The 19,238-nt window shown below is 33.9% G+C and overlaps 3 protein-coding genes across 4 annotated transcripts; 2 read left to right on the top strand and 1 right to left on the bottom strand.

Annotated features, from left to right (window-relative positions):
- Positions 1-6,539: 6,539 nt before the first annotated feature.
- LOC110229904 lies at positions 6,540-8,681 on the bottom strand. Of its 2 annotated transcripts, XM_021031044.1 has the most exons (3): positions 8,226-8,681; positions 8,012-8,113; positions 6,540-7,179 (listed from the first exon to the last, which is right to left on the bottom strand). In XM_021031044.1, the coding sequence occupies exons 1-3, from the start codon at positions 8,411-8,413 to the stop codon at positions 7,176-7,178; spliced, it is 294 nt and encodes a 97-aa protein (XP_020886703.1). In that variant the 5' UTR covers positions 8,414-8,681; the 3' UTR covers positions 6,540-7,175. The 2 variants fall into 2 exon arrangements, with proteins under 2 accessions (XP_020886703.1, XP_020886702.1); XM_021031043.1 differs by having other exon boundaries at positions 6,540-8,113; positions 8,226-8,677.
- A 2,855-nt stretch (positions 8,682-11,536) lies between these two features.
- LOC9321589 (serine/threonine-protein kinase HT1) lies at positions 11,537-14,482 on the top strand. Its single transcript, XM_002885477.2, has 6 exons — positions 11,537-12,859; positions 12,937-13,058; positions 13,133-13,332; positions 13,410-13,584; positions 13,669-13,803; positions 14,071-14,482. Exons 1-6 carry the CDS (start codon positions 12,562-12,564, stop codon positions 14,275-14,277), a joined length of 1,137 nt encoding a protein of 378 aa, XP_002885523.1. The 5' UTR covers positions 11,537-12,561; the 3' UTR covers positions 14,278-14,482.
- A 1,115-nt stretch (positions 14,483-15,597) lies between these two features.
- Positions 15,598-18,564, top strand: LOC9321588 (homocysteine S-methyltransferase 3). The gene is made up of 7 exons (XM_002885476.2): positions 15,598-16,063; positions 16,767-16,823; positions 16,948-17,174; positions 17,284-17,413; positions 17,638-17,841; positions 17,932-18,003; positions 18,099-18,564. The coding sequence occupies exons 1-7, from the start codon at positions 15,884-15,886 to the stop codon at positions 18,270-18,272; spliced, it is 1,044 nt and encodes a 347-aa protein (XP_002885522.1). The 5' UTR covers positions 15,598-15,883; the 3' UTR covers positions 18,273-18,564.
- Positions 18,565-19,238: the final 674 nt, after the last annotated feature.

The following is a 19,238-nucleotide window of genomic DNA, read 5'->3' as shown; positions in this document are numbered from 1 at the left end:
GATGTAGAGGAATTTGAATATTAGTAACAGTGTATATATGGCCTAACGTCCAAGTATGGTGTAACTAATTAACAACTTGCAACGAAATTGTTTTAACGTACGTCTACGTGTTAGAGAGTTGTTGAAAAGCTAACGTTGTAACACCATGGTTTTAGGAATAGGGTGGTCCGGTGGTGCATGCGGAGAGGTTTAAAAGAATTGATTTAACCACCTATGTCACCAAATTGAACTTATCTTTTCGGTCAACTGTCCTGAGAAAACTCCACAGTTAAGCGTGCTTGAACTGGAGTAATTTCAGGATAAGTGATCTTCCGGGAAGTGATTGTCGGAACTGTGTGAGTGAGGAAAAAACACAGAAAAATATCATGTGGTTATTTATAGGGTCAGTAAACGAGTCTTTAAAGCTTTCCGGACGTACCGGACCGGCCGTCGGACAGGGGTGAACCTATGGACCCGAGAGAGGACGTGAGGCCCACTGGTAGAGACGGTCGGAGCGTTACAAATGCCACCTCTAAAAATAAGTAAATAAAAAACTATACATGATGCCATGATGGATTGTGATTTGTGAATACAGTTATTACGCACCTATTGTGAACTGTGAATAAATTTGCATAAGCAAAATTTGTGACATATATTAGCTACTTTCTCAGATAAAATAAATTGAGCTATTTATTTCTCCTATCCAAAAATGTATTTCCCGTGACGCCATAAAGCGAATGCTCCAAATGTTCGTAGCAAGGGTCCCTTTCATCGGTACGGGAACGTGAGATATATATAGAAAGGGAAATAGGGAACGCATTATCTTTTGTTTGATGAAAAAGTCATATATTTTTAACTCAAACAAATTTCAATCATCATGATACTAAGACCCATAGATGAAAAATGATATATTTATCATAAACAATTTTATTTTATAGTTCATTGTGCGGGTGATTTTCTGCTACAGAAAAAGGAAATATGTGTGACGACAAGTTACAATTAGCCATGCTCCTTCTACCGGAGCTTTTCAAGAAATTTTTGGAGCTTAAGAGCATCTCTAATGTCATCTCTATATTTTCCTCTATTTTAAAGAAATTCTATTTTAGAGGAGATTTTACTTCAATGTATCCCTCTAAAATAGAATTTCCTCTAAAATAGAAGAGAGAGACATCAGATTACTCTATATATATAGAGGCATACATTGCCTCTCTCTTATATTTTAGAGGAAACTCTATTTTACAAGGATACACTGGAGCAAAATCTTCTTTAAAATAGAATTTCTGTAAAATAGAGAATAATATAGATGCGTGCATTGGAGATGATCTAAAAGATGGAAAGAACTTAACTAAAATTACCAGTCGAGTGATTATAAGTTTATAACAACTAACAACTTATTAAAGTATATAATATATAAGTCTCCAAGTATTCATAAGGATAGAACCAAAAGCACTTCTTCTGGCAAAAGGGGCTCCATGCCATAATCATAATGTCGACCATTGTTCATTCATGCTGCAGCTTCACTGTCACGTGCTACATGACAAATCACGTGACATCAAAAACATAAAACTATGCATCTTTCATGGTTCTTTTTTCTAATACGCCATAACATTTTGATTGATTACACAGTGTAGGCTTGGGAAAAATACCCGGAACTAAATACCCGAACCGAAAAATTCGAACAATACCCGAACCGAACCTGAATCCGATTTTTAAAAATACTCGAATGGGTCCTAACCTCCTACCCGAAAAAAACCGGAACCGAACCCGAACCGCATCCAATACCCGAATGTCCTGAATACAAATATACACCTAAAAATATTAGTTATTTTAATATTTATAATACCCGAAATACCTAAAATTACAATCATAAATCCGAATATATTAGGTATTTTAGATATTTTTGGTTATATTTGGGTAAAGAGTAACCAATGTATTTTCGAGAAATTGGGTATTTCGGTTAGATTTGGGTATATATGAGTTAAAAACCCGAACCCGATCCGAACCCGAAAATATTCCGGATATTTTTGGTTATTTTCGGGTATTTTGCTTTTTTTATTAAAATATCCGAACCGATCCGAACCCGAACCGAATTTTTAGAATACCCGAATGGGTCTTGATCCCCTACCCGAATAGACCCGATACCCAAAAAAAAAGAACTGAATCCGAACGGGTACCCGAATGCCCAGGCCTATTTAGTACACTGTGGTGTTAATAGATTGGGATATTCAAAAGCTGTTCCATGAACTATTTGTGCATGTCACGTTGTTTATTAACGGAATATCCAGAAATTAGTTAAGAAAAATAGTAACTATTAGTTTTTTTAATATATTCAATTAAAGATCCTCTTGCTTAATGTATTTTAGCCTTTGTGTTTGTACTAGAGAATATCCTTCTTCTTTTTGTTATATGTCATCCATAACCATTATACATAGACTTTATTTTATTTTTTTTAAGTCCATAGAATTCACTTATATCCAGATTTTATCTCTATACTATTAAAAAAAAAGTACAAATAAAAATGGATCGGGTTAAAATCAGAAAATTGACACGAAATTCTGAAATCGGATCTTTGAAATTTTTTTGGAATATAAATTCGAATTAATAATGAAAAATCGAAATAAAATCAAATATTTATGGAAATCAAATAAAATCTGATTGTACTTATGGTAACTAATAATAAAAGCATATTTCAAACAATATTATACATTAATTACATATAATAAATTTGTTCATATATTTTTGGGACTAATTCCATAACAATCAACGTTTTTGTCATTAATTTCGCTCATTTTAGCCAATTATCATTAATTGAAAGATATTTTACTTGCTTCTAAAGATTTCTAGAAAATTTATCACAAATAACCCATCTATTTTATAAATTAAATTGATATTTTTATTTTGGTCGTGTAAATTAAATAGATATTTTTATTTTGGTCATGTAAATTAAATAGATATGAAATCCATGTAACTAATTTTAATTTAATTAGATTAAATCGAAATTATGATATTTTCATACCTATAGCTTACCAAAGAAGTTTAATTTTCAATTTATAAAGATTTCTTGAATATGATTTTAGAATTATTCAACAAGATGATAAGTATTTATTAAATTTTGTGAATCATGAAAAATAATAATTAATTTTTAATCATTATACTTCATCTTTCAATCTCTCATCTAACAAATAAGATACATATTCTATTATTACTATGTCCAAACTTCATTTTGTTGTATGACTAAATAATATTCCCATTAGAACTGTCAAAGCGAGTTGATTCGTCCCGTTAAGTCCGTTTTGCGATTGACAAAAAATATTTTGACTTGTAGTTAGTCGGTCCGCACGACCCGCATGTAGCATATATGAAATACAAACCCGTCCCGCGAATGTATGCGGATTTGCGGGATTGTCCATGGATTTTGTTTAAATAATTTTAAAGTAACCAAAATTTAAAATACTACTAAAATAAATAAATAAATCAAAATACTATTAAAAGTTTGTTTAAATTACCACATGTTGAATAAATTATAATTTTATCAATAAATACTAATATGCGGGCTGATCCGCCAACCCGCGGATGAAAACCGATTATACCTATGACCCACTGCGAATTAATCCATGTGGTCCGCTTATTTGCGGGTTTAATATATTTTCCCAAATCTGCCCTATAGTGAGATGATGTGGGCTGGACCCGCGGTTTTTGACCTATTTTGACTGCTCTAATTCTCATGAATCGTCTAATTTTAGAATTTTAAAACACAAAATTCTATTTTGTAAATCATAATTATTACGATGGGTATATTTATAAACAATTTTACATTTTCTCTACAATTCGTTATTATGAATATTTATAAGTATACTACACGATTCGTTCTACTAAAAAACACACACAATATTAAACACAACATATGTAAACCAATATTCTCCCGCGGTGGACCGCGGGTCCGATCCTAGTTTAACTTAAAATTTAAGAAGTTATCATCCAATGTAGGATCCATCAGTCACATATATTCCCACACAATATTTTTTATTATTATTAATCGATTGCTCTTTTAATGTCAAAATCAAGACTCGCTGATAACTTGGTTTGTATTGAGAAATAATTCACGACTTTGATCAATTTGGTAAAACCCACTAAATTATGCAAGCACACTTTAAATGATTGTTGCCTTTCTTTCTTTTTTTGAATTTGGTTAACATGTTATAATGATAACATATCCCACTAAATGATTGTTCCTATATGATGTAAAAATCAGCAAATGTGTGATCCCACTAATTCAAATGTTTGTTGTTTGGGGATTGGGATAACTAATCAATCTAAAATCTTTATTTGCTAGGATAGTGTTTAGCATATAAGAGACTAGCTTTATATTGATGAAATCTATATATTTTATAATTATAAATTCTCCTTCTTCATATATAATACACATATTCGAATCTAAGCATTTTGTAGGATGTCAACACCGAATATTTCAAGGAGAGAGTGTACAACTCAGAACAAACGTTAAAAACAAAAGACAGAACAAACGACGTTGCTTGGATTTCGAAAATAAATTTGCGCTCTTGTTATTTGGCTTTTCTTGAGCCATAATAATCGGACTTGGGACGACAAGTATGAGACGACAAATGCATTTCTTTCGTCTTATTGTATATAAATGATTCATCTGTCCATTTCTCTTCACAGTTCACATTTATTTGGTATACAATTTTCTTTTTTCATTTACTTTTTTTTATTGTTTCATTTTTTATGCATTGCTTAAATTACTATTGTTTTGGTTGACCTTGAGTTTTGCAACTCTCGCATCTTGTAAATCCCATTTGATATTTTGGGCTTTGTAGCGAACATTATTACATGGGCCTCTAGATCTTTAACGTCTGACGTCAAAACAAAACATTAACAGAATTTTACAAAAAGTCTCAACTACAGTAGTCAAAACTCAAAAGTAAGGAAAAGTTGAAAGAAACAAAATCTAGCTTATAGCAGTTTCAATAAAAATAACTATAAAATTAATCTTAACATTTATGGATATGTAAAATTTTAAAATACTACATCTTTCAAAATGAAGGAACTGATTTTTTTTTTTTTGTCATCCGAAATTAATTAAAGTTCAAAAGAGGCATTCCTGAGGAATGTTGTTTACATACGTGATATGAAGCGGTTCTGTACGAACTTTTCGTGCCAGATTATCCGCTTTAACATTAGTACTACGAGAAATTAAAGATAAAGAAAAAGATGAAAACTCCTCCTTGTCGCTCTGTAATTCCTCCAAATACACTGAAAACGCCGGCCATTCGGTTGGAGAAGACACCATCTTCACCAGGTCTGAACAGTCTGTTAAGAACGCTACCTCTTGATGATCTGCACCAATCATACACTTCATCGCCCAGAGAAGGGCCTCGACTTCGGCATGTAGTGGAGATAGACTTCTACGGAGGTTCGCAGCTCTCATGGTTGGCGGCTCTCCATTTGATGATGTACAAAACCACCCTGTACCGGAGAACTTATCACTTCCTTTCCATGATCCATCCACAAAACAACGGTATCCAGAATAACTCGACTCAAGTAAGGCATCTCTCACTCGAGTTCGATTCACCAAGTTCATAGAACCATGATTTTCATTATGGAGCTCAAAATGAGCTGACTGCCATAATTGTGCTTCTTTTTCCGCTAATCGTAATACCTCTATTGGGTCTTTATCTATATTTTCAAAGATCTTTTTGTTCCTTGCTTTCCAAATATACCAAATAATCCATGGGAAGGCTGATGAATCAACTTCCGAAGGTATTCTCCAAAATAAATGATCCAAATTCGCAAAATTAGATTCCGTTGGAAAAATCCCCATAGCCGTAGGAATCTGTGAAAGCGCCCATATCATCTCTTTGTGCCAGAAGTAATTCCGATTTTAGTTCCTCAATTGTTTGCCGCCCATAGGGAGTTAAATCTTTCCTCCACTGCGAAATAGCCCGCCTACAAGTAGTCAATTTTTCCACAAATTTTCCTTCTCCTAACTCAGAGTTAGAATTCCAACCATTTGAAATTGCCTCCAGTAATCCTTCCTTCCCAATCCATCTTTTATCAAACCTGAAATTTCTTTTCCCACGTGGGACCTTATCCATGAGCGTAGCTACCACCGGTGAATGGTCGGAAGCTACCATTGGTAAATATTCAACGAAAGAATTGCAGAATAATTCATGCCAATCTTCGTTTGCTAAAGCTCTATCCAACCGACACCGTATTGGTTTCTTATCCCGCCAACCCCGCCATGATAACCAATCTCCGATATATGGAAACTCCAAAAGACCGCAATTTTAAATCATTAAATTAAAAGGGATAAAAGAAGATGCATGTCTTAAATTACCACCTCTTTTTTTCGTGATTTCCGGTTAACTCATTAAAATCTCCTATTAAGAACCAATGTGTGTCTCTACTCAAACCGATCCGTGTTAACCGTTCCCAAACTTGATCTCTATTTTTCGGAACCGGATCACCATAAACGAAAGTAAGATGTATTGTTTTTCCTTTTATCACCGCCTCAACATCAATTAATCGATTACTTTCATAAATAATTGAAACATTAAAATCATTATTATAGTAAAGGGCTAAACCGCCACTACAACCGATAGGATCAACCGTTTTTAAATTTTTGTAACCAAAATGACCGATAAATTTTTCCATAAACCAAGAAAGTTGTTTTGTTTCCGAAAGAAATAAAAAGTCTGGCCGGTGTTGTTTCCATATATCCCTAAGATAACCGATAGTTGCCTTATTCTCAAGTCCTTGACAATTCCAACTCAAAACCTTCATTTATCAGCCTTGTGTTTTGGTGGGTTGCGTCCACCCGTATAGTCCTTTGCCATGCCATAGTGCGTCGATTTATGGCTTTCATTCCTTTGATTCTTCTTTAAAGAAACCCAATCACAATTAAATCTAGATATTTTAACCCTTCTATTATCCACAACCAACCATAAAAAAACCGGAAATCAAACCATAGTAAAACCGTTTGTTACAACTACCGAAACTCAACTCCATACACTCAAGATCAGATCGGGATCTACTCAATACCGCTGTTAATTGAGATTTCGTTTCTCTCTCCGAACCTTGAGTCAACCTTGATAATCCAAACCAGATCCCCATCGTGAATGTAGGAGTCATTCCCCATATTGCACTAGAAATCACCATAGACCGTAAATTGCTATCTACTATCTGTGTCCAAATCAAATACCAAAATTCCGATAAAAAATACAATCGATAATACTTTGCCGTAATCTCCGTCACCGAGATATCAAACAAACAAAACATAGGATAACTCATTCCTTTTATCATTGTTATTTCAAAAGGGCAGACGAAATAGTATGCAAATAATATCTGAGGTTTGAGACCAGCAAAATTGACTAAGAAAATAACCTTACAACAAGCTCTCGACATAACCGAGTGTAACAAAGATGTCATGTCCTGCATTACAGGGTTCATGTATCTCCCAATCAGACTCTTTGAATACCCCTCGATCAAAGCTGAGTTATCAAAACATGGGACTTTAATCTTAAGCTTCAGAGTCTTATTTATGTTATTACCATGTGAGCCCTTTATAACCAAACCGCTTTGAGACATCACTCTCCCCAATTCAATAAAAACCAGAATATAACAAGCCCAAGATATAAACACTCTCAGAAGAACCAGCCGAAACCTGAGACTCAAGCCTAAAAATGGGCTCTCAATGCTTTGAAATTCTGAAGGTTTGATGAGATAAGTAAAAACATTAAACCGTGATTCTATTTTATAGGCAACCAGCTTGTAGTCTGCCACTCCTCTTTGTGTCTCAATTGGACTGCCCTCAACGACTAACCGAGAAACATCAGACCGATTTCCAACCGAATTAAATTCCCCAAACCGTAACCAATTCCCGTTTTGATAAGAGATATTCACCGGAAAATTCTTTACCAGATCCCAGAGATTGTGAAAGAAAATAAACATGTAACTCACCGAAGATCTCTGAAAGAGACCAATAAACAAAACCAGATGATCAAACATCTCATACCCGATGGAATCCTGAAGCCATTGCCGCCGTTCTTTCCACCTCAATACGCACCGATTCATAGCCCACCACTGGAGAGAAGCCAAATAAACCACACAATACCGCCTGACCACAATCAAATCCACCATAAGAACCCAGAATAAACGTTTATTCTCCAACCCTACCCATTGGGAATTTTGAATATCGAATGAGAATCACGGTACCCTCTTCAACCCACCATATAAAAATCACAACCACCGCAGTATCCGATGGAACCGAAGGCACTTCAGATCTGACCCGTGGGAAGCCCTGAGAATCAAACCACCCACGAAGGGAAGCCACATCCCTGCTACTAATCCACCGGAGAGAAACACCAACCACCATAACAACCCCTTTAAACAGTATCACCGGAAGAATCAATCGCATTGTTGGGTTAAAACCCTAGCGTCGCCGTCACCATATCTCGAGAGCGTTTCTTTTTTTCACGTTACCATGAAGCTATAATAGTTTGAAGCAATAATTCTTTTTGAAGGAACTGATTATTAAGTTGGAAATTCATGTACATCCGACATAAGTATATTATTATTAGTAATCATCATCGTGATTACGAATAAAAAAATTCAAAAGGGAACCCATTGAATGTTTTTGGTGTTTAAAATTGAAATCTTATCTGTAAAGCATAATAATAATAAATGAAAGAGGCGACAAAGTTGTAAATTCGCACAAAGATGTCAAACCTTATCTCTTTCTTTTCACGACAAAACACAACCAACGGATATTATTTAGAAGGTACCTAACCTTGTACGTATCGTACTCTTTCACTTCTTCTTTTTTTTTTTGTCACTAATATTTATTTATCGAACAACGGAGGTATACAAAGCCGGCGAGTATAACGGATTCCCGGAGCCAACAGTCCCATCTTGAGAAAACATAAGAACTTGAAACAAACTTGAAACTACTAGAAAATATAAATAAACCAAACAGAGAAACTACTGATCTAATTGCAAAAGCATCAACTATCTAATTAGTCAGAATTCTGAGATTGGAAAGTAATCCAAGACGTCGAAACCCGAAAACCTAAGCATAACCTTTCAATCTTCATGTCTCACTTGCTGATTAGTCCACTTCGGAAGTGCAATAATGAAACTCCATTGGACCCTAACCGTTAAGCCTCGAATTTGTACAAAAGGCTGTAAGAGAAATCTTGCCAGGTGATGTCGAAACCATCGACTTTACTGGTGAAAGGAGTTCCAAACCAAGACAGATCTCGCCCAGATCTGAAGGGAGAATCAAGTGGAGAAACCTAAGAGATGGCTGTATATACCGCTTCACCAACCACAATAAAGACAGCTGGCATAGGACCGATGCAGATATAGACCAAAGATTTCCGATTATAGGAAGAAGATATTCTGCATAAAAACCAAAAGATCCCAGCCAAAGAAGGAAACAAACAAACTTAAAATCTTAAGCCGAACCAACGTTGTGGCTTTGGAAGCCCATGAACGTTGGTCGGAGCCACAAATTTGTCTCTTTCACTTCTTCTTCTTTATACTTTCTTTTCGTTATTTTTTTTTTATGTAAATTAATATACAAGAGGTAAATATGAACCTATCTACGGTTAAATAAACGTTTTATAAAAAAAAAAGATATGATGCAATTTTTAATAAAAATACAGATTCACTAGCATTTCAAAATTTTAAAGATTAAATACTATTAGATTTTTGAGCATTTTTATATATTTGTTAGATTAAATACTATTTGATCAAAAAAGAATAACTTAAATAGGATTGTAAGGATAAATATATCAAATGCAACATATCAGTGGGGAATAATAGGATAAACAACCACACAACATGCGAAAGGACACGCGTTAACGACAATAAATTATATATACTTTCGGTGTAGTTGAAAAAACAACAATATGAAACACTTGCAAATAGTTATAAATAAATCAAGTAATCGAATTTTACTTATAGCTATTTCTGGTAGTGACGTAGTCTACAAAATCACACGCTATCAAATTTAAATCTTAAAAATAACTAACCAAAATATTAGTATGCATCATTATTCATTAGATTATATATAAATTTGTATAGTTAAGTAATTTTATTCATATCATCTTTTTTTTTGTCATCCTAAATTAATTAGAACTCAAAAAAATCATTACTTATATCATTTATAATGTGTTAATTGAACAAAACAAAACAAAAAACTAAAAATAAATAACATATATAAAAAATATGATTTATTTGTATTACTATTTAATTAGATGTAATATTTTAATTTAATTGTTTTAGAAAATAATACTCGACCATATAACATTACAAACTAATCTTTGGATTAAGGAAAATCATGTTAAAATTTGAATTTCGGTGACTAATGCTACTCAAATCTTCAAAACTTTTCTCTCATTTACCATTGAAGTAAAGCGACTTGGTTTATAACATTACCACATTATTACAAGCATTACTTGTTGTAACACATGAATTCAGTTTTCCAATCTAAAAATCCTAAAATTCGGAAAGCATTCTCTTCGGTAAGGGAAAGTATATTGACTGACAATCTGACATGAGTAATTTAGCCTAACGGGCTAATGTTTTTTTTAATAATATTTTTTAGATTAACAAGGCTCGATCCATAACTAATCCCTACTACGCGGGATAATACAACTTAGTGAAGTCGAACTCCGATGGGAAAGGCGCAGTCAAATGGACCTAACGGACTAACTCTAACATTATATTTGTGATTTTTTAAAGTACTATTCATATATTTACCGTCTCTGCGAGTTATTTCACATGCCTAGCTAAATTTAGAAGATGTTGTTAATAATTGAGGATGTCAACATCCACTTTAAAATTTACGGCTGTAATAACTACTACTCCAAGAAATAGATGTAAAATTTAGAGAGTACTTGAACAAAAAAAAAAACAATGAATATAAACTAAAATACAGCTTAAAATTTATTTATTTTTACAAAAATGTAGAACATGAAAAGATCTTTAATCTTTATAGAAAAATACGAGGACTGTAAACTTGGAGCTTACAAACTGTTTATAAAACCACAATACAAAATGCAATAATTAGAATTATAAAAGAAAATAGTTGTTAATGTTGTATGACTTTCAAATATCATAAATCAATTTTTTCATTATTTATTTATTGTAGTGCAAAGCGCTTAAACCATAGAACCGTTCAAATTTTTAGTTCAAACATTCCCAAAAACAAAGGTATGATATTCTTAGGCCCGGCCCAGAAAACAAACCACTAAAGCCATCGATTTGGGCATCAAAATTTGCGGACTTTTTATCTAAAAATTTGTTATGTTTTTTTATATACAATAATTTTTGTAGGACTTTTTAAACATATTGTGGGCTTTTAGAGTCAACTACAACATTTTTTTTAATGATAAAAATCTAATTAAAAAAAAAACTTTTTAATGAGTTTTAAGTTTTGCTTGGAACATCTAAATTTACCGGCACTGGATATTCTTGCACCCATTAAAATAAAATATCTTCTAAAAAAGAAAGAAATTTTTTTTACCATCATTTTTTTTATAACATCTATTACCATTCCACTAACAAACTTATTTGGACTCAAAATAAATCAATAAAATTTCAACGGCTTAAACAAATTGTCATTATAAAAAAGAAAAAAACAAATCTATTGGTACATTCATTGTGTATATTTTTGCCAAAATAGGTGAATATTTTTCTCTGAGTAGAGAAACAAATAGCAAATACGTCTCCTTAAAACCAGCCTGACTCAAATTAAGCCATTATTTTTTTTCTTCCGTCTTTCACTCTCAGCCTCTCCTTCTTCGTTTCCTAAACTCATTTTTCTTCGCTCTCTTTAGATTCTTTTTTTCTCAGATCTCTCCTTGATCCTCTGTTTTTTTTATTCTGAGGGTGTTTTTTCGGAGAAGGAGTCATCTAAATCCTTTCAAATCTCTTCTCTTTGATGAAAAAACTTCTTCCAAATTTTCAGTATATTTTTTTTTCTGGCTTTTTTTTTTTTTTTTTTCATGGTCTTGTTGATTTCTGAATTTTAGTATATCTTATATACGATAATATAGAAAAAAAATATTAGTGTTTTTGTGTTTTATAATTTATCTGGGTCAATGATAATAGTGGTCGACGAGTCGGTGTCTTAGGGTTTACTTTTTATAAAGAATTTTTCTTGTTGAATTATTGGCTTTTCGTATTTTTGGAATTCAATTTTCTCTTATTTCTAATGCTATTTTGAAAATTTAGTTTTTATTTTGATTTTAATATTCATGTCGTAATAGAATCTGGAATGTCAGAAGAACGTGTGCAGGTACTTGGGGTTGGTGTAATAGTTTAAACAAATTCTTACAAAGAAAGAAAAAAATCAGGTTCTCTGCACCAATTTTTTATTTAGTCAGTTGTTTAATATATTTGATAAATTCTCTAAAAAAAACAAATTTGATAATGATGAAAATTTTGATTAGTTCTTGGTTGTGTTTGGTGATTGCTTGATTAAAAGTCTGATTAAATTTAGGGTTATTTGAGTTTTGTGTGTCTCTGAGATTATTGTTTTACAAGAAAAAAAAAGAGATGGAAACAAGAAACGAGACAAAAGCTTCACCGGAAAACAACCTCAGAAACAGAGGAGCTGTTGGAAACAACAGCAAGAAAGACATGATTTTTCGAGCTGATAAGATTGATTTGAAGAATTTGGACATCCAGCTAGAGAAACATCTGAGTAGGGTTTGGTCAAGAAGCATTGAGAAACACCCTAAGCCTAAGGAGGAATGGGAAATTGAATTGGCTAAATTGGAGATGAGGAATGTCATTGCTCGTGGTGCTTATGGTATTGTCTACAAAGGCATCTATGATGGTCAAGATGTTGCTGGTGAGAAATACATAAATATTGAAACTTTCTGATTGTGAAATGTTTTATGCTTAGTGTTGGTTTTGTGTTAATGGCAGTGAAAGTGCTTGATTGGGGAGAAGATGGTTACGCGACAACGGCTGAGACTTCTGCTCTACGTGCTTCATTTCGTCAAGAAGTTGCGGTTTGGCACAAACTTGACCATCCTAATGTCACAAGGGTAATAATAATAACATCTTTAGTGATCTCTCTTTTGTGTGTATGTATGTAATGAGTCTTTATGGGTAACAACAGTTTGTGGGAGCATCAATGGGAACAACGAATTTGAAAATACCTTCATCAGCTGAGACGGAGAACTCGTTGCCTCAGCGAGCTTGTTGTGTTGTTGTGGAGTATATTCCTGGAGGAACTCTTAAGCAGTATTTGTTCCGTAACAGGCGAAAGAAACTCGCTTTTAAAGTCGTGGTTCAACTCGCTCTCGATCTTTCTAGAGGGTATTAAAAACTCAATTCTTTATCTCCAAGAAAGAAACTTGTGATTACAATCATGATGATGAGAGTATTTTGTACAGGCTAAGTTATTTGCATTCGGAGAGGATTGTTCATCGCGATGTGAAAACAGAGAATATGCTTTTGGATTATCAGAGGAATCTAAAGATTGCTGATTTTGGAGTAGCTAGAGTTGAAGCTCAGAATCCAAAAGATATGACTGGAGAAACTGGAACTCTTGGATACATGGCTCCAGAGGTACACAAAAACAGAGATCACATTAAAGACAAAATGCGGTTTTTTTGTTTGGTTTCAAAATTTGATTTAAAGTAATCTGAGTAGGTTCTTGATGGTAAGCCATACAACAGAAGATGCGATGTTTACAGCTTTGGGATATGCTTATGGGAGATTTATTGTTGTGATATGCCTTATCCTGATCTCAGCTTTGCTGATGTTTCTTCTGCTGTTGTTCGTCAGGTCAGTGGAACTTTAATATAAACCGAATTCTCAATCTTTCAATGTTATGAAATTTGGAAAATTGTGTAAGTTAAGTTTGTCTCTCTTGGCATTTGGAATTTCATAGGGTTAGTTAATCTGGTTTAGTTCAGTTTTTAACTGTTTTTAGTTTTATCAGTTTAGTCGAAAACTGAATCCAAATTTGGTTCGATTTCGGTTTGATGTATCCGGGCTTTTTTTTTTTTTCTGTATGATGAGAATCTGAGACTGTTGTCTTTTCTTGAATAGAATTTGAGACCGGATATTCCAAGATGTTGTCCAACATCATTGGCGACCATAATGAAGAGATGTTGGGAAGCTAATCCAGAGAAACGACCGGAGATGGAGGAAGTTGTGAGGTTGCTTGAAGCTGTCGACACCTCCAAAGGTGGTGGAATGATCCCGGAAGATCAGAGACCTGCCTGTTTCTGCTTTGTCTCTGGTCGTGGTCCCTAAATTTACCCCCCTCTCTCCTTTTACCTTTATTTACTTACTTACCTTCACATTGAATTTTGGAGCAATGCTCTGTTTTCTTTTTTCTTCTTCTTAATATGTCAAGATAAAAAAAGGTTTTCATTATTAATATATATACACATTATTGTTATTTCTGTCACTGTGAATATGAATATTGGCGTTTGGTCCAATATACATAGGAATATCATATAACAATTTTTTGAAACGACTGTGTTAAGTTAAGTCCTCTATGTTTCCAATATACATAGAAAGTGCAAATTTTCAGGTTAAGGTTAAGGTTAAGGTTACACTTAATCCTGTTTTTAAAGACGATCATAAGTCAGAGAAAGGGAGTATCAAGAGAGGAGATATCTCAGTAGATGTCACTAGTTGGTGAACCTTCGTCCACCTCTGCTTCCTCGACCACGCGCGGTTTCCACGTCCCTTAACTGTAGACCATTGCATTTCTTGGAACTTTTGGGTTGGTTTGTTCGACCTTTCTTCGCGGTTCTTCTGAGCAGATGCATTTTTCATATCTTTTTTTTGGTATCGCGTTTTTCATATCTTGCTAAGGACGTTCTCTTTAGCTTCAATAGTGCAAACTAGTTTTTCGTCTGAACTCTTCCCTACATTTCATGTTCCTCATTTATCAGGAGAAGATGCATCTTTCATCTACAAATCCAACCAATTACATTAGATAGAATGGAAGATGATAGATTGAATGCAATAAACATGTTACTAAAAAATTATTTGGCGTATATTTATTTTTTAGTCTCAATACCACACAACTAGAATATTGTGATTTGAGGCTTGTAACTTAAGAAGCATGACTTATATTCATACTCTTTTCTGAATCTGAAAACAAAAATAAATGCACGTGGTCAATTGGAATTAGGTCGAAAGTCCAAATGAAAATTTGGTGGACAAGATGTTTTGGCCGTTTTGTTCACTCTAGAATTAGTCGGATATATCCGGATCACAGGGTTGAAAAAGAAGTTCACTCATTCCACTATGGAAAAACAAATCCACATAATTAGATGACTAATTAAAAAGATAAAATATTGTAAAAACAACGCATTCAAGAAACCTAATAAATAAGATACCAAGTATTTTAACAGAGAAATAAGTTAATTTAAGAGACAAAATATTGAGGTGTATAGAGTGTATAAACAACCTATAACGTGGCAGATAGTTTGATTGGTGATTCCCACACGGCAGGCAAAGGAGTCACATGTAACGTTGCTGTCTGATCCAAAGTTTACTCATTAAATATCCACTTACTTTTTGTTAACACAATATAATTATCTACTTTTGGTTAGTACTATTATAATTTCTCTTCAAGATAATTCGCTCGTTTTCCTCATTACAAAGCTTATAGGTCGGTACATAACATATTGGTCGATCCACAACTATATTTACCAACATACCATAAGGGATATATATGTCATTTCCACATTTCCCGTATCTCGGCCTATATATAAAAGCTTTACTAATATCGTGGAACAAGAACCATATGAATCTCACGATCAAAGATAACATCTCATATTCTTCTATATAGTACTTGTCTCGGTAATAGAGACGTACACACTTTGTTTATAGTCAAATCAATATGGGATCTTTCGTGAAAGAGGAAACGTCGTCGTTGATGACGGATTTTTTGGAGAACTGTGGCGGTTATGCGGTGGTAGACGGAGGGTTTGCGACGGAGCTACAACGCCACGGGGCTGATATCAATGATCCACTTTGGAGTGCTAAGTGCCTCATTACTTCTCCTCATCTTGTTACAAAGGTCACATATATATAATCTATGTAGAAATATTTATCGAAAAAAGTACACGATCTAGAGAACAGATTAAATAGAATCAAAATAACGTATTTGTCCAAACATATTTTAGTTAGATTCTTGATTCTATTAACTTTACAAACATGGTTTTATTTCTTTGCAACGAGTATTTTTTTTTTCCTTTTTTTTTTAATTACGTTCTATGTTTTGGATGAAACTCATATGTAAACAAAGAGTAATATTTTTAAACAGAGCTAGTCGTTCCGTTTATTTAAGTGGAGAAATGTAGATAAGAAACAATAATATGCCACGTTGTAACTTAGTAACGCTGCGCCGCTAACGTGTACGTCATACCACACGACGTTTACAAGATTGTCACTCCAGTTTTTTAGTTTGATTCACAATGGCCTGACGTGTAGAGTACAATAATAGCAGAATTCAAAGAAAACATAAGAAAAAAGGAACCATACAAATTATAAATATTTTAAAGAAATTTAGTAGATATGTATTTCTTTTTCTTTATTTTTAGTTTGACTAGTTACTTTTCTTAGAAATAAAAGTTTTTTTTTTCTACTTTTCTTTTTCATTGTTCCCATCGATTTTTTTACCTTTTCCAGCTAATTAGTAGTAAAAACTGCATCAGAAATATATAATTAATAACATATAAGAAATATGTTTGTAACATATAATTTGTTTTTTCTTTTAATAGGTGCACTTGGATTACCTTGAATCTGGAGCAAATATCATCATTACAGCATCTTACCAGGTAATTTGGCCTATTAACTAAAGAGTTTGATTGGTTTGGTTGCCTGAAGTAATTGTGTGGTAAAAAAAAAAAAATTAGTTTCAAAATGCATCAAAGTGCTTAAACAAATTAAATTATTACACAGGCGACGATCCAAGGATTCGTAGCAAAAGGTTTATCGGTGGAAGAAGCGGAAAATTTACTTAGGAGGAGCGTTGAAATCACGTACGAAGCACGTGAGATATTCTACAACAGATGCACCAAGGGTTCATGGGATTTCGCCTACGCCGGAAAAGCTTCCCGGCGACCTATTCTTGTTGCAGCTTCCGTTGGTAGCTATGGAGCTTATCTCGCTGACGGCTCCGAATACAGGTTCTTTGATAATTCCTAGTCGTTTTGTTACATTTGGGTTCAAAATTGGAAATGTAATGTTTTGGTCTGTTAAAGAAATATAATTTCATCCCTCGTGATTGTCCTGCAGTGGGATATATGGAGATTCTGTGAGTAAGGAGACATTAAAGGACTTCCATAGAAGAAGAGTTCAAATCTTAGCAAACTCTGGAGCCGATTTCATCGCATTCGAGACTATTCCAAATAAACTCGAAGCAGAGGTATCTATTTTTTTCTTTTTAACTAAACCAATAAAGTGACAATTCCATGGATTCTAGTGGTCAAATTTTTAACTAACTATTAAGTAGTTTTAGTCCAATGGTTGCATTTTGGTGGTTCCCTTGTAGTTGGTACATGATATAAGTGTAGTCTAGACTACCCATACATATATGATAATTTAAATATATCTTTTTAATAATATGTATACGTTTTTCACGTATTATAGGCTTATGCGGATCTTCTTGAGGAGGAAGACATCAATATTCCGGCATGGTTTTCGTTTACTTCGAAGGACGGAGTCACTGTGCCACGAGGAGATTCGGTTGTAGAATGTGCGAAAGTGGCAGATTCTTGCAAGAAAGTGGTGGCCATTGGAATCAATTGTACTGCACCAAGATACATACATGATTTAATTATCTCCTTGCGTCAGGTAATTATAAACAATGGTGGAATTAGGTTGTTTTTCTTTTACTCTGTTTTGTGCCTTGCGGCTGAAGCAACTGGTCATTTCTTTTATCAGGTGACCCGCAAACCGATCGTTGTGTACCCAAATAGTGGGGAAATCTACGACGGTCTGAACAAGAAATGGATTGTGAGTGTTCTTTATATGATTATCAGATTATATCAAATGATAATAAAACACAAATTACAAATCTGATTTTGGAGGCTTTTTATGTATTAATGCAGAGGTCAGAGGGAGAGTCAGAGGAGGATTTTGTGTCGTACGTGAGTAAATGGAGAGATGCAGGAGCATCTCTGTTTGGAGGATGTTGTCGGACTACTCCAAACACCATCAGAGCCATTGCTAAAGTTCTCTCCGACGAATCTCCCGCAACAGCAAAACCCAAATTCCGGCAGTAGATCTTGTCAACGGTGAGTTTCTATACTTTTGATGTCAGGAAGGAGTTTGAGATGTAAAATAACGCAAGTGTAATCTACTTAACTTTTATATGTAAGTTAGGGTGTTTAATCTGTGCTTTTTGTGGTTAAGAGTATGATAGATAATATGTGTATTGTCTCGTTGGGGCATTAAGCGATAGTATGATGTTGATGTAAGCATATTTCTATTACTGTACTGTAAAAAAATGTAAAGGTGATAAGTTGTATTATTGAAAGTGATGGAATAAACTTATGTGTATGTGGACATTTCATCTTTGACCTGAAATGAATTTTCAAGGATCATTGACATTAAATGTGGGTGGAACTAGAGATTTTCGTTTTAGGGTAAATCACTTATCTTATGTAGATAAAGAAATACAATCTAAGTGATAAATAAACTCACTAGCATCATATGGACTAATAGACACCAGTTAGGTTTAACCGGGTTTGCGAAATTGGATCATTGTGAAAAAATAGGTATAAAAGAAGGTTTATACGGCCACTCCTTTTACTCTCTGCATTCCCCAGAATCCACATGGTAATATCATAAGCTTTTGAAGAAACTGAAACTAAATTTCCTCGTAAGCAAGCTATGAGGAAACAAAAACAAAAAGTCCATGGTACTTGGCTTTTATTATATATACTCAACTTTTCTGTTTTGACATGGAAGCTCACCAACAAACTGGGTGATAATTATAAATTTATAATCAAAGATAAAGAGAGGCTAGATATGAGAGATACCTTGTGAATCTCCATGATTCTTGTCTTCTTGAGCTCCTCCAAGAATCAAATCAATACAATATATATGCTTCTTCCTTTTTCTTCCTTTTTATGTAAATTTTTTTTTGACATTATCTTTGGATCGACAAAGCCCGATCCATAGCCAATCCCTACTACGCGGGGTAACGCGACTGAGTGGAGTCGAACTCCGGTGGGGAAGGCGGAGTC

This window comes from Arabidopsis lyrata, assembly GCF_000004255.2.
Source record: "Arabidopsis lyrata subsp. lyrata unplaced genomic scaffold ARALYscaffold_3, whole genome shotgun sequence".
Lineage (NCBI taxonomy): Eukaryota > Viridiplantae > Streptophyta > Magnoliopsida > Brassicales > Brassicaceae > Arabidopsis > Arabidopsis lyrata.
The sequence above is the reverse complement of the archived record's forward strand: the minus strand, read 5'-3'. Positions and strand labels throughout refer to the sequence as shown.

Excerpts from the sequence above, each read along its gene's own strand:
- LOC110229904 (XM_021031043.1), bottom strand. The coding sequence starts at position 8,413 with ATGCGATTGATTCTTCCGGTGATACTGTTTAAAGGGGTTGTTATGGTG. Across the intron at positions 8,114-8,225 it reads GTGGTTGTGATTTTTATATG|GCGGTATTGTGTGGTTTATT; the intron begins GTGGGTTGAAGA and ends GATTGTGGTCAG.
- LOC9321589 (XM_002885477.2), top strand. The coding sequence starts at position 12,562 with ATGGAAACAAGAAACGAGACAAAAGCTTCACCGGAAAACAACCTCAGA. Across the intron at positions 12,860-12,936 it reads TGATGGTCAAGATGTTGCTG|TGAAAGTGCTTGATTGGGGA; the intron begins GTGAGAAATACA and ends TGTTAATGGCAG. Across the intron at positions 13,333-13,409 it reads GCTCTCGATCTTTCTAGAGG|GCTAAGTTATTTGCATTCGG; the intron begins GTATTAAAAACT and ends TATTTTGTACAG.
- LOC9321588 (XM_002885476.2), top strand. The coding sequence starts at position 15,884 with ATGGGATCTTTCGTGAAAGAGGAAACGTCGTCGTTGATGACGGATTTT. Across the intron at positions 16,064-16,766 it reads CTCCTCATCTTGTTACAAAG|GTGCACTTGGATTACCTTGA; the intron begins GTCACATATATA and ends TTCTTTTAATAG. Across the intron at positions 17,842-17,931 it reads TAATTATCTCCTTGCGTCAG|GTGACCCGCAAACCGATCGT; the intron begins GTAATTATAAAC and ends TTCTTTTATCAG.